This window comes from Salminus brasiliensis, chromosome 2 (genome assembly GCF_030463535.1).
Source record: "Salminus brasiliensis chromosome 2, fSalBra1.hap2, whole genome shotgun sequence".
Classification (NCBI taxonomy): Eukaryota; Metazoa; Chordata; class Actinopteri; order Characiformes; family Bryconidae; genus Salminus; species Salminus brasiliensis.
In genome coordinates this window covers 29,379,263-29,393,960 of record NC_132879.1, presented here as the reverse complement: position 1 = coordinate 29,393,960, position 14,698 = coordinate 29,379,263, and the positions used below count along the sequence as shown (strand labels likewise).

The 14,698-nt window shown below is 44.7% G+C and overlaps 1 protein-coding gene across 1 annotated transcript in view; it reads right to left on the bottom strand.

Annotated features, from left to right (window-relative positions):
- The window catches only part of syt7a (synaptotagmin VIIa), a 137,717-nt gene extending 124,315 nt beyond the window's left edge, over nucleotides 1-13,402 (bottom strand). Inside the window, exon 1 of the mRNA XM_072672333.1 lies at nucleotides 12,831-13,402. Coding sequence (XP_072528434.1) covers nucleotides 12,831-12,864 — 34 coding nt within the window. The 5' untranslated portion in view covers nucleotides 12,865-13,402. The remainder of the gene's footprint in view (nucleotides 1-12,830) is intronic.
- Between the last annotated feature and the right edge of the window lie 1,296 nt (nucleotides 13,403-14,698).

Below are 14,698 nucleotides of genomic sequence, written 5' to 3'. Positions count from 1 at the left end.
GAGTGTAAACTTCAACTGTTAGACTTAATGTCAAACTCCATGTAAGACTATAGTTACATAAATGCAAGCAAATGGAAGGACAAAACTTTGTCCAGCAGATGCAGAGTACTGAGGCAACCCATCAGCAACAGCACTGGAAAGAGAATGCAGGGTATTCTGTATGATGCTCTGCATGGTGCTTGTCTGATTCGGCACTGTCTGTGTAAAGGAGAAGAAAAAAAAGCGAGAGCTCATCTCATTTTCCACTCGCCTTGCTATCGCCTTCACAGAGCTTTTGTGGTCAGGCTGATGGTGAGTTGAGTAGCTGGTGGTAATCAGGAACCGCCAGCCATGCATTCTTTCTGATTTCCCATGGTTGAGGGCTGTCCCAAGCAAAAGTGCTGCTGAGTCAGGTGTAGTGGCCAGAGTTCAGCACCCCAGAGAACAGCAGGTTCTCACAGAGTGGCACCAGCCCCTTCTGCCACACAGTCTGTCATTAGAGTAATACCCCTCCCCCAAGGAGATAATCCAGGGAAGCAGGACAGATTTGACCACACATTGTGTTGATGGGAAAGCCCATTTATGCAGCTGTGCTGGGAACTAGCCTGGTTCTGTATCTGAAATGAGGTGTCTTGTAAATAGAGGAGCCATCTAGTGACAAAGGCCTTCACAACCAACCATTCACTGAAACAAGCCACAGTCTGAAACACAGTCTAACGTCTAGGTAATAATGCAGTTTATGTCCTGCGTGTTTATCAAGACCAAGAAAAATCAAGACTTCTGAGGATCAGAATGGTTCTTGATTCTTCTGTCACAGAGGAGTTCCCGTCTGATGGATAGAGAGGCTGCCTTTGTGACCTAAAGGTTGCCCGTTTGTTCCCCTGAACCCATGAGATGTGACTGAAGTGCCTTTGAGGAAGGAACCTAACCCCCAACTGCTCCCTGGGTGCCACGGCTAGGGCTGCCCGCTGCTCTGGGTTTGTGAGCTCACTGTCTGTCCGTGTCTGTTCACTAGTGTTCACAGCATTAAGTGCCAGTAGCTTTTTGTAAAGTCAAACAATGAAACCGAACCATACCTAACAAGTCTTTTAGACCATATGTCTGGTAGTCCACAAAGCCAGGGAAAGTGCCTAACAATAGGGTAGCTATGGAACAGGTACATGGCACATGCATTTTCATGTTATCTTTTCATGTATCACCTCTGTTTCTGAGATTGCTCTCACACACACATGAGAAGTGAGGTGCTCACCATCTCTGATTTTGTCCTTTCCATGAACTAACGAGACATAGTGGCCACAAGAAGAGAAACTCAAGGTGCCATGTTATCTTTGTCGACAAGGAATACTGCTCACTGATGCCCGGGAAATAACTTTTTACTAAGAGAGACCAGGCAGTAGTCCCCCCGCAATTGGTCACCCACTCCATGTCCTCCCAATTTCCCCTCATTTAGGTTCCTCACTCAAACTATAAAAAGTACCATGAACAAAAAAGACTGGGGACATATTGTCCAGCACTTGAGCTCGGAAAGCTAGTGCAATTGTGCTGCTGTGGTCCATAAGGATTTTCACCAGTCTTCTCTTCAGCAGTGGTCTGTGGGTTAGAACAGCGGCTGGATGGTGAGAATGCCGCTAGCCAGCCATGCTTTGGCACAGCCACTGGCCTGGGGCTTTGTCTCGGTGAGCATTGGCTCAATTCTGGGATTGCTGAAGGAAACAACATCTTCCTTCTTTCAGTGCCCCTAATGAGTCTCTGTTTGGAACATGCAGGCTACAGGATAAAACTCTTACTGCTCTGCAAAATAGACAGTGTATGGCCTCCATAATTACTGAGGGCATCTCCTGTGCATGCAAGCCAATTGCTTTTTTCTCCCTAGACGATCAGAAGCAAAAGAAAGATGATATGCATCATCAGTCTGGAGACTGAGGTGAACTACTGCTCAGCTATATTAAATGGCGAGGGCTTCTTCTTTGTCCTGAAGCTGGCTCTGGATGATTGACTTAAAGGTCAATCAAGAAAGACTACCATGAATTTTGTGCATAATTGTTTTGTTTATTTTCTTAGGGTTGGGTAGGGGCGGGAACTATTTGTATGTGTGACTTACTTCAGTCCTTGGGCCAATAAGTGATTTGCTGATGCCTGATCCTAGTCTGCAACAAATACTGAACCACTCATTAACAGATGGCTTTTGAGAATTGTATATGCATTCTTGATTAGTGTGTGGAGATGCAAAAAACAAAAAAATTTATATTTGATATAAATATTTGCAAAAAGATTGACATGAGGCTCATTTCTGCTCCCTTTACTTACGAAAATACGTCCCACACAAACGTTGTAACCATTCCTGCCCACATACTTCAGTGCGTCCTTTACGTCAGCATGGATGTTAAGAAGTACATCCACTAGAGGGCAGTTTAGACTCTGACAACAACACACATGGAGATTGTGGAGGAGGTTGTGATAATACCACAAAAAAGACTGTAAATGGTGTAATAAAAAGGTGTTTCTTTTCTGCTACAGTTTCTTCATCATCCTGTCTATATGGCAGTGGCAGTTCCACTGGTAATTGTGGGTGCACTATTGTCAACAGTGCACCCACAATTACCAGTGGAACTGCTTCGCTCCTTCCATATCTGCAAGCTTTCAGAGAATGTGCACAAATGCAAACAAGAAGAATGCAGAGTACAGACAGAACGCTCTGTCCGTATCCGTATCTGTTTTTAATGTTGAGAATGAATGATCATTTAGTGTGAAAGGTGTAGCACGAACAAATCTGAAGATCTAATGATGGTTAGTCTGGTTCTACAAAAACTGGGTCACGCGCAACCCCTCTTTCTGTCCCAACATGTAAATGGAATGGCCGCGCAGGCACCTTCAAGCCAACTAATCGACAATCATACAAAGGCTTGGAGTTGTGGCAAACTCAAAAGAGACAGTTAACTTTATGTAGGCAGATACGTAATTAGATAATGATCTCTAGATCTCAGAGGGGGTCTATGGCATATGGCATATGGTCTATGGTATATGAGAAATATTTGTTCTAAGCCAAGGGCATGATATCTTATTACATTTACCATAATATTTCTACAATCATCACTCGGTAAATCAGCTACTATAACTATATTTCGAACACAATGATGATGGCATCAAGTTTTGGGGTTCTAGTGAGGTTCTAGAAAACATTTGAGAAAGGCTGCTCTAGATAACGCTGGACCAAGCTTCAAAAGGCAATAGTGGCAGACAATGTCTGCTCCATCAGATTTGATCAGGTCTGAGTTTCCCCTCAGCTTGCCGTAGTCTGGGCTGGAAATCTTTGGGTGTGATGTGGAGGCGGATGTTTTCGGTTCTGCATGATTGGGAGCAGTGTACCAAACAGTCGTGCAGAATCCAGTCTTGTGCAGTTCTACACCCTGGAGAGCAACCGATTTCCCCAGACTTGCTCTGATTCCCTCTCCTAAAGGATGTGTAATGGCCAGTCATCACGCTCTCTAAAGCTGTTTGGAAAGTATCCTCAATTGAACCACGTATTCACTAGTATTTTATATTTTCTTGAGAGATTTTATTGTTTCTTTGTTCTCTCAAACAACAATGAGTGAATGGGAGCACTGAGGCTGCTAGAGTTATTTCTCTAAGGCACCAACAACTGCTTTCTACCACAGCCTTAGATTATTACAGTATCTCTTTCTTATTACTGTATGCAGCTGAGATTAAAGAAAGGCTGCTTTTGAACACTCAAGTGCACAGACACACACACACAGAGAAAGAGATAGAGAGACAGAAAGCAGGTGCTTACGCACAAAGGTTGTAATTAGTTTCTGTTGCAGGGTACAGTAATAATCTCTCAAACTCACTTTGATGTCTCACGTTGCTCTCTGTCTCTGACCAACAAACACCCATAAGCACAGTCAATGTCTCCAAACAGCAACACACCCCTAATACACGGGTTAACCATTATGAGCTGCAGACAAAGCAGAGATGACGGCAGCTGGTAGTGCCTCAACCCTCAGGGGGACTCTGTGCAAAGTGGCCTACCTTCAGCAGCTTTCCACTGTATCCCTCTCCACTTCGGTTATACTATCATCATTTGAGTATAATGTGTTCGTAATTGTGCTGTGATAGATACCACACACACGCACACACACACAGACTCCTCCCCTCAGGGCCTTCTCAATTGGTGGGCTGGGCCCAAGGAGGCAGTGGCAGCAGGTAGAAGTACTAAACTGATGACATTCCTCACTAGCCAACTAACAAGCCAATATAGGACCAAACACAAAAGCACAGCACAGTAAAAGAACACTCTACGTTTCTCAGAGGGCATATTTCTATAGATTGAGTTTCGGCTATTTTAAGCATGATCCAGTTCAGCTCCTTTTTGTTTTTTACTTTATTCTGCAGAGCGCCCTCTGGTATCTTCTAGGCACCTTTAAAGGCCTGCAGCAGTGAGGAGCGTTCTCAGAAGATAACAGTAGTTAAGAGACTGCAGCTATCTGGGGTTTTAGGCTTTGACTGCATTTGAGCTGCTTTTCCTTCAGATTTTCATTTATTTTGTCCATATCTTTCTTTTGAATTATGGGCTGGTTATAACCAACCCTACTGAGGAGCTTTCATTAAATATAAAATAGCGTTCAGTAATTGACAAGCAAGAGATATGAGCTCACTACATAACACTATATACACACATTACATACACATAATGTGATATGGACACATCACATTTGTGTACTTGGACTCGGTCCAGACCAAAATTAACTTGGTGAGAGTACTGGCCGAGTACAAAAACTACAGTCCGAGTCCAGCACACAAAACTACACTAACATTAGCTGGCTGGCTAACAGCTAATTAGATCACATTGGCCATTTTACGCCAACCACAGCCCTACCGATAGAGTGTCTGTAAATACAATCAATGGCACAACAATTACGACTGTCAAAACGTCTAAATTTAAGCGTAATAAGAAATGCTAAATAATAATATGATTAAATAGCTGGTTGTCTGATAGCTCAACTACAACTCAGCTACTCCACTGAACACAAAGGTCCTGTAGATGGTCTCTTCCAGCCAAGGCTGTCAGTCACTTCACTCCTAGGTGTAACTCCACCTTCTTACGTTTTTGCACAATAAGGGTTTAACAACTATAAATAAAAAAATTACAATAAATAAATAAAATGTTCTAATATTAGCACAAGAATAACTTTGAATTAGACACGGGAGATGAAAAGACAGTTTAGAGGAGAAAAATTAGATGTTGGGCTGTTTTGTCATGAAACATATGGGGATGGACAGAGCTACACATCATTCTGCCATCAGCCAGCAGAGGCGTTAGACCTGTGGGGGCTTCACATTGACATTGCGAGACATTGCGCCGTCAATGTTAGCAACTGTCACTGCTAACATTGACTGAGAAAGCTGAGAAAGGCCCGTCTCCCTCCACCCATCCTCACCCTCTTCTATAGGGGAACCATAGAGAGCATCCTAAGCAGCTGCATCACTGCCTGGTTTGGGACCTGCACAGCCTCTGACCGCAAGTCCCTCCAACGCATTGTGAGGACAGCTGAGAAGATCATCGGAGTCTCTCTCCCCTCCGTCATGGACATTTACACCACCCGCTGCATCCGCAAAGCAACCAGCATTGTGGATGACTCCACCCACCCTTCACACAGTCTGTTCTCCCTCCTGCCATCAGGAAGAAGGTACCGCAGCATCCGGTCCAACACGACCAGACTCTGCAACAGCTTCTTCCCCCAAGCCATCAGACTCCTCAACACAACTCAACTCCTGAACTGATATCTTACACTCTCTCTCTCTCTCTCTCTCTCTCCCTCTCTCTCTCTTTCCAACCATTTATCCCAGATAACATGGGAAGCATTTTTTGCACAAGCATTTGCACTGATAACTTTACTACCTCACTGGACTCTATTTATCGCACATTGCACAACTTGCACACTACAGTCATTATTTATTATCCTGTCTGTACTGTGTTGTCTGTCCGCACTTGTTTGTTTGTGTTGCACTTGTGTCTTGTATGCACTGTCTATGTTGCACCATGGTCCGGGAGGAACGTTGTTTCGTTTCACTGTGTACTCTGTATGTAGTTGAAATGACAATAAACCCACTTGACTTGACTTGACTTGACTTGACTTGACTTGCTAAAAAATACAGTGATTTTACTTAATTATTAATTAGCAGCACATCTTACCTAAATTGTATGACTTTACTATGTATACAAACATAAAGATCCAACTGGTATCATATCTGTGTGGGCTGCTACTTAGCATTTAGGTAGTCTTTAATATTCTTTCATGCATTTATGACATGCTCAAAATGTCTTTCTATCTCTGCTTGTGCTAGACACTTCCATCACTGCTTTACCCTTTCATTTTGCCTTTTGAGACAGCCCTGCTGTCCCTCCCTCCATTCCCCAATTCAGTTCACTACACTGTCATGCATATTAAAGTACCACAGCAATTTGCCATTAGATTTGCTTTAAATCCAGCCAAACAGGCAGGAGGTACACAAACAATGCAATCTGCTACTAGAGGACAACAGAGCGGCCCTGAAACCCTGCCTTGAAATTAAGCACAATGAATGTTTAAAGAACAGAACAGTGCCTTTCAGAGCTCCCAGAATCCTTTAGTTCCTTTGAAAACATACAAATTAAGAGATATAGCTGAACAAAATGCCCTTATACATATATTCAGTTAATCGCATGTATATTTAATTATATAGGCTGACCTTTATGTCAAATTATAATGACTAATGATGCTACATAACAATAATCTTTGTGATGCTACTTTCCCTAGACTGACCAGCTGATTTATAAACTATAAAATAAATTGCAGCTTGGTGGCCAGTGATGTTACTGAATCATCCATATGGAAACCATTTTTTTTTCACTCACTCGTGCATTTGGCTGGTGCTGTGATTTACTCTGAGCCTGGAGTCAGTATTAGCATTAATCAATATCTGAGCAAACCACTTAATCGCTCATCACAGAGGTGCATCTGATAGAGCTTGTAGCAGTGTTTTAGTGGGACTATCCTCAAGACTGAAGGACACACCTTAAGTCTAGTGCTTGACTAAAAGCAACTCTTAAATTCTAAGAACCTTCACTGATAAGGTAAATTAGTCCAGAAACGATTAGGACTGCAGCTCAAAGACATAAACCATTCACAGCCTAAACTCTTGACAGGACAAAAACACTTTTATTCTGAAATGAGACTCTTTATTGAAAGCAGAATGTAGTCCAGGACTAGGCTTATTCCACCCAACCATTAAAGGCCATAATGACAATAAGAACTAGGACTCTCAGATACAGAAGAGTAAAATGAGGTGTTTTGCTTCAAAAGCTGCCAAGTCCCCCATGTCTACATCAAGCCTAATCAAGTTGGAATAATCAATTACAGCCAAGAAGTGAATGTGACTTAAACAGCATGAAAATGCACTGCGGATAACTCTGCATTACACCCATGGTCAACTTCTCACCAGTAGAAAGCAGCTGTATTATAAAAAAATAGGACAGGTAGGCCTCAAATACAGAACTAGGACTAGGCTTAAAAGACTGCAGTCTTCAAATATTGGACTAGGATTGTAAGCCTCAAAGATAAGACTAGGACTGCAGGCCTGAAATACTGGACTTGGGCTGTAGGCCTCAAAGACTGGATTAGAACTGTAGGCCTCAAAGATCGGACTAGGACTGTAAGCCTCAAAAACTAGACTATGACTATAGTGCTGAAATACCTGACTAGGTCTTAAAGATTGAATTAGGACTGAAAGAACAAAATGGCCTAAGACTGTAGCTCTCAGTGATGATGGAAATACTCTGAGAAACGGAAGCAGACACACTTAATACAATGCCAAATGTATAACGCAAAAGTCTAGAGCAGTGTTCATTAGATACCAATATCTAATATTCATGATGATTAAAAGGCTTAAGTTGGGAATCAATTTACTATGCCTGTGCTTCATTCCATAAGAGCAAGGCAGGATCTAACAGAGCTTAAAATCAATGTCTCTCCTCGGTTATCCTCAGCATAATAGCCTTCTGCAGGTTTCCAATTACTGTGACATGCAAGTCCGGCTTTAGGTAATATTCTTCAGTTCAAAATGCCAGTGAAAAGGAGCTCCTAGGGCTTCTTCATTCCGAATCCCACGTGTACTGAAGCACTTTCAGAAATGGATGCTTACTGTAGCATTTAGCTTTTTTTGGCAAAATTGAATAGTGCTTCTTCACCACGTGAGTATTTCACAGAATAGTACAAGGTGACAGTGCAGGTAACATTTTCATTTTTCTATTTTTCACCGTTTCTCGATCTTCCTCTTTCCATTTGTCTGTCTGTCTTTCTCCCCCCCCCACCCACCCACCCCCAAATCAACAGGAGAGCATGAATAATACATGAACTGTCAATCATACCCCTACATTACACTCCTCCTGTCATCTCCTCTGCTGTAGCCATGAAATGACACTGCACACACACACACACACACACACAAACACACACCTTCTGTTCCATTCTCAACCAGTGCATTCACAATCTGTCCCCCCCTTACACATAATCAGTCAATATACTGCTACACTAGCTCCCTATGTGACACATGTACACACACACACCTGGCCAACACAAATAGATCCATATATCACCGATATTTATTTATGAATATACAACCAGCAGCCAGTGCTGGAGTGACCAATAGTGTCAGAAAGTCAATAGTGTGTGTGTTTAGGAACAACAGAATCCATTAACTTTAGTAACCCAATATACAGTGAGTTGTTCCCCCAAACACTTGACCATTTACTCCGGTCAGTTTAATTTAATCAAAAATTAACATTTTCATTCAGTGCTATGGTGGGTCCTTTTAAGTGTTCTCACTGGCCTAGAACTGTAGGTGTCAAAGAATGAACTATGAAAGTAGGCCTCAAATACTGGACTAAGACTACAAGCCTCAAAGACTGGACAAGGACTGTAGGAATCAAATATTGGACTAGGACTGTAGGTGTCAAGGATTGATAGAAACGTTTGTGCTGAGAGTGTTCAAAAACAAGCAAACAATGTAAATATGCAGTTCATAAAAGTTAAACATTTCTTACAGACTTTTTTTTTTCTAAATCTGATTGAGAGTATCTGCCGTACAGTATCTTCAACTGATTGTCCTCATGACTCATAACCCTTCCAGTAATAGCATGTGAGTATAAGGTTATGGAATAAATGAGCTTAAGTACATTAGCAATTGATAAAAATAAGACATCCGGTCCCTGCTCTCTCCTCATTACTTGCTTTCTGAATTATTCAGGACTTTTTGGACGGCTGCCACCAAACACAAATGTGAGCATCCAATCAGATAAGGTAGAAAGGAAAATTAATAAAGAGGAGATCATTCGTGCTGTTGCTGTGAACAAAAGATCTATCTTGTGTAAAGATGAGATTTGCAAAAAGATAAACCCAAGTCCCATATTTGACAGACTTTGTCAGATATAACGCAAATGTTTTCTGCATCTCTACTTCCCAATCTGCCATCTGATTTCAACACAGTACCCTGCTCCCAGGCATCACTGAAATTTACGATGTCTGGGACGAAACAGGGTATTGATTTGGAGTAAACATTTAGAAATAAATCAAATACGACACTGTTTCAAATCATTCAGTAATGAAAAACTGAAACTATAATGGTGTTTGACTGGTACCTCTCCTCTGCCATAACCATAACAAGACATGTTGATACTTGCAGAAGGACTGATATGTCCTACAGTGGGGGCTTAGGTTCAAGTCCCAGCTGTGCCATATGACATATGGGACACGGAAGGCTGCACTGTAAATAGGGAGAAACTCACAACAGGACAACAGCAACACAGGGCAAAGGGTTTTCCAGCATCAGAGAGACAGAGCACCAGGTATACAGCGGTCTTGAAAGCTTGATTCTGGGGGGTCTCAGGGGACTGGGTTGGAAAGACTGGAGTGGAGCACGTGAAGCACTCTTCAGTAAGCACACAGAGCAGCTCAGGTCAAGATGTGGCAGTCGGTTTTGTGCACTGTTAGACGAATGTGCTGGCTTCTGCTCTGTGCTATTATTAGGCATAAGGAGAGAAATAAATAAATAAACAAATAACAATATTTTGAAATTCTGAATGAAGAAAAATGGTGACTGTATCCAGACAGTACATAATAAACTAATGGGACTAGAGGTGGGAGCAGAGGCAAGAGTGAGGTATGACTTGACCAGGCTGGAGTGACTTGTTGATTGGTGCTGGGTGTTGGTGTTCAAACAGTGTAATTGCATTAGACCCCTGGTCAACAATTCTGTTACTGTGACTTTCTTAAAGAGAGTAGATGTTGAACATTGCAAAACAATGGGAACGCCAAGATTGAAGTTCTCAGATCATTTTAGAACAACATTAGCTTGTTAGGGTTTGTGTCTTTTTCCCAATCATCATTAGGAAAGGCAAGGTGATGCGAATTTCACAGCTTTTTAACTACTCTGACTCTTTAAAACCTTGTCCCAACAACCAGCAGCCATGGGCTCCTCTATTCCTTTTAAAACTATACATTTTAAAAGTAACATCTAAACAAACCCTGGTGCATTTTGGAAACAAGTCCTGTGTGTGAAGTGAAGAAGTTAAAATAGACCTTTTTGGCAGCAGTGAGCAAAAGTGTGTACAACATACACATGGAAGGTTCTGTCATGACCCTCACAGCCCTCTGACCTAAACATCACCAAACATCTAGACCTCAAAAGCATAGTGCAGTAAGACAGCCTAGAACTACGAGCATTTTGCCAGGAAGAATGGGCTCCTACAAAGCTGTGATCCTACAAAGGGTACAAAAGGTTGTTACTGACCAAAAACAACTTTTGCTTCAGGGTCTTTTTGTTGTTGTTGCTCTTTTCAGTAAAAGATGGACATAACATATGGTATATTAAATATTAATTTTAAAAATCTTCTGAAAATCAAGCCATCTTTTACTGACTAAACACAAATTTTGACAGGGGTGCCCCAACTTTTGCACGCCACCGTGTGTCACTCTGTTGATAATTCTGATGTAATGAAAATATTTGTGTTAATCTGGAAAAGAGTGAAAAGCAGATGCAGATCCGATTGGTAACCCCCCTGTACATCAGAGTGTGTGTGTGTGTGTGTGTGTGTGGGGGGGGGGGGGGGTTGCTGTGGGTACTGTGGGGTGAGTTGACAGACTTGTCAGAAGGTGCTGAATCCAAAAGCGCAACTTTCCTGTGCAGTTCCGCCCGGACCCCACCCGCGTCACAACACAATGACGTCACTCGGTCTGGTCGTTGTCTCCTGATTAGTCGCTAATAAAACCTCTTGGGGTCTGAAGAAGAGTAAAAGCAGATGTGCTGTGCACGTGATCAGTCCGCCGAGCCCTCGCGCTCCTCCGCGGCTCCGCCCCACGGCGCGCAACACCAGACGTGCCGCGAATTCGGAGAGCGCGAAAAGCTGGACGCCTGTCAATCAAACGCACACCTTGCTCACGTGCAGCGCGTCCGAGTGCCAGAATGAACTAACGGAGGCAGAGAGGGCGCCGACTGTAGTGTAGTGCGTGTGTGTGTGTGTGTGTGTGCGCGCGCGCGTGTGTTTTGTGCGTGTGTGTATAGAGAGAGGGGATTCATGAAATCAGTAGAAGGGAACTCGCTCGTGCTTCATTAACAACCTCAGAAACAGAGGTTTAAAGCGCGTGCACTGTAATGATGTGAGCCCAGCGCTTCTGTTGTCTGTAGCTAAACACACACACACTCACACACACACACACACAACTCCCATCCACGCCTCCTTATCGTATCAGCGACCCAACACAGACCGATTACCTCACATCAGAGGGAATCGAGAGCGCGCGCGCACTGCTTTCTCTCGCTCTCTCCCTCTCCCTTTCACTCTCTCTCTCTCTCTCTCTCTCTCTCTCTCTCTCCCTCTCTCTCTCTCTCTCTCACTCTCTCTCTCTCTCTCTCTCTCTCTCTCTCTCACTCTCTCTCTCTCTCTCTCTCTCTCTCTCTCTCACTCTCTCTCTCTCTCTCTGTCTCTCTCTCCGGACTGGTAGCAGCAGGTGTTGCTCGACTAACCTGAAGGTTTCATTTCTAACTGTTATCTCTCTCTCTCTCTCTCTCTCTCTCTCTCTCTCTCTCTCTCGCCCCGTGGGGATTCGTTCTCCGTAGGGACACCGGAGCAAACTGTCCTGGGCGGTCAGCAGCACACACAGAGACCCCGGATCACGCCTCAGAAACACGTGTTTGGGGGGTTAAATTAGCCCGCACACAAACAGCCTCGCGCCTCTCCTCCAGCACATGACAGGGCTTATTCTCGCCCACAGACCTTTCCTCCCCCCTCTAGAGACCCCCCCTCAGCGTCCGGCTGAAGGGGAGACTGTGTCCTGTAACCGTGACTGCTTTGACCTTGTGTTTTCTCCTCCTCTCGGGGGGCTCCTCCGTCTCCACACACAGCTCGGCGCGCGGAGAAGCCCAACAAGTCTCAGTCCGTCGCGACCTCAGACGCGTTTTCACCTCCGATTCAGAGCCCCCGACTGACCGGTGTGTGTGTGTGTGTGTGTGTCTGAGGAGAGGGGGGACCTTCGTCTAAACCCGGCTCGGTGGTCCAGACAGACCGAGGAGGGCAATATCACACACTCATTAGTGTGTGTCCGTCCAGCTGACAGTGAAACACTCCAGCTGAGGAGAGTGAAGGCAGCCCGAGGCTGTGACCCTCACACCGCTAACGGCTAACCCGCATCCTCCCTCACCCCGCTGCTCTGACACACTGTAACAGAGAGGGTCTGACCGGCGGGACCCTCCATCTCCACAACACACACACACACACATACACACACACACACACCTAGAGGAACAGCCAGCCTTACCTTTGTTATTGTCTTCTTCCCTGTTCAGATACATGGCTGTTGATTCACTCCTCGACGGAGGCGACGCTCCTTCACTGGTGTGCGTGTGTGTGTGTGCGCGCGCGCGCGTGTGTGCGTGAGGCTGAGGCTACTCCTCAGGCGGGAAACTCTCACAGCGCTCACGAGCCTTTTTCTTTTTTTCCCTCCACTGTTTATCGTCTTGTTGCTCGGCAGGAGAGCGCGCGCGCGCTTACGCTCGAGCAGGTAATGACTCTCTCTCCTTCCTTCTCTCTCTCTCTCTCCTTCCCTTCCCTATCTCTCTCGCTCTCTGTCTCTCTGTCTCGCACACTCGTTGCTCTCTACTTGTCTCTCTACAGTTTCTCCATTCTCTACTTTCTCTTTAAGTCTCTCTCTCTCTCTCTCTCTCTCTCTCTTTCACTCCCCTTTCTCCCTTGGTCTATCTACCCTTTCTTTTTCTCTGCCCCTCTTTCTCTGTGTGCTCTCTACTTGTTCTCCCCCTACCTCTCTCTCTCTCTCTCTCTCTCTCCCTGCCTCTCTCTCTCTCTCTCTCTCTCTCCCTGCCTCTCTCTCTCTTTCTCTCTCTCTCTCTCCCTGCCTCTCTCTCTCTTTCTCTCTCTCTCTCTCTCTCTATCTATCTCTCCCTGCATCTCTCTCCCTGCCTCTCTCTCTCTTTCTCTCTCTCTCTCTCTCTCTCTCTCTCTCTCTTTCTCTCTTTCTCTATCACTCTCCCTGCCTCTCTCTCTCTCTCTTTCTCTCTCTCTCTCTCTCTCTCTCTCTCTCTCTCTCTCTCTCTCGGTTTATATGTAGTTGAGCGGGCTGTCCTGTTCAGGTGTCTGTCAGTAGTGCTCGACCTTTAGAGAGAGGCTCCTCCGGTTTTCTGGTGGTGATTCTTCACCTGTATGTGTTCACACGTGTGTGTAACAGTGATCCACTGCTACCTGAACCGGCTCCAAACCACCACCACACACCAGTGAACAGTGGAGCCTCCCCGACGGGACCGGGATCACCAGGTGTGTCCTTTACCTCATCCTCCTCGTCACACCGCCGGGAGAGAGAGAGATAGAGAGAGGGGGGGGGGTCATTGTGCAGGCGGTTCACGCCTCTGTGAGTAGACTGGCAGTACCGTGTCAGACCGGTGACCTCTAGCGGAGCTCCGTCGCCATTGCAGCTGTCATTAGTGACCGTTTATGTCATTAATTTCTCTTTGGGTTTATTTTTATGTCGTTTGTACGACAGAAACTGATACCGAGGGGGGTTTGTTCCCAAAACAGCACGACCTCTGGGTAGCCGTCGCACTCTGGAAATGTCAGTGCTCGGACGGCTAATTTCGGTCGTCAGTAATCTTAGATTTTAGCGGCCGTAACCTTGAGGGCTTTAATGTAGAACTAACTCGCCACCCCTGGGCTGCGGGAGGCCTGCTGGCTGCCAGCCCTTTCCTGACAAAAATGAGAGACATTTGCAATGGAGATGGCGGCTAAGTTCTCCCTGAGCCCATTTCTCTCTCTCTCTCTCTCTCTCTCTCTCTCTCTCTCTCTCTCTCTCACACACACACACACACCAATCCCTGAAGTGCCTCCAGTAGAGCTGGCCAGAGCTGCATAACCTAGATGTGTAACGATTCACAACATTCATAATTGGTTTCAATACAAATCAATACAGCACGTGAGAGACCGCCTGATTCTACACAGATTTTTCAATACAGCAAATCTAAAGAGTGCTTGAAAAATGTTCTCCACATATGAAGTGTGCTTTTTACCAATAAACAATCATAGTCCATTTTCTTACATGACAGTTTTCTCCCTTCTTCCCTTCAAATTAAACCTGTGTTTCTGCTGCTGTGCCGTTTACACTGTGATGAGCTCTAAATG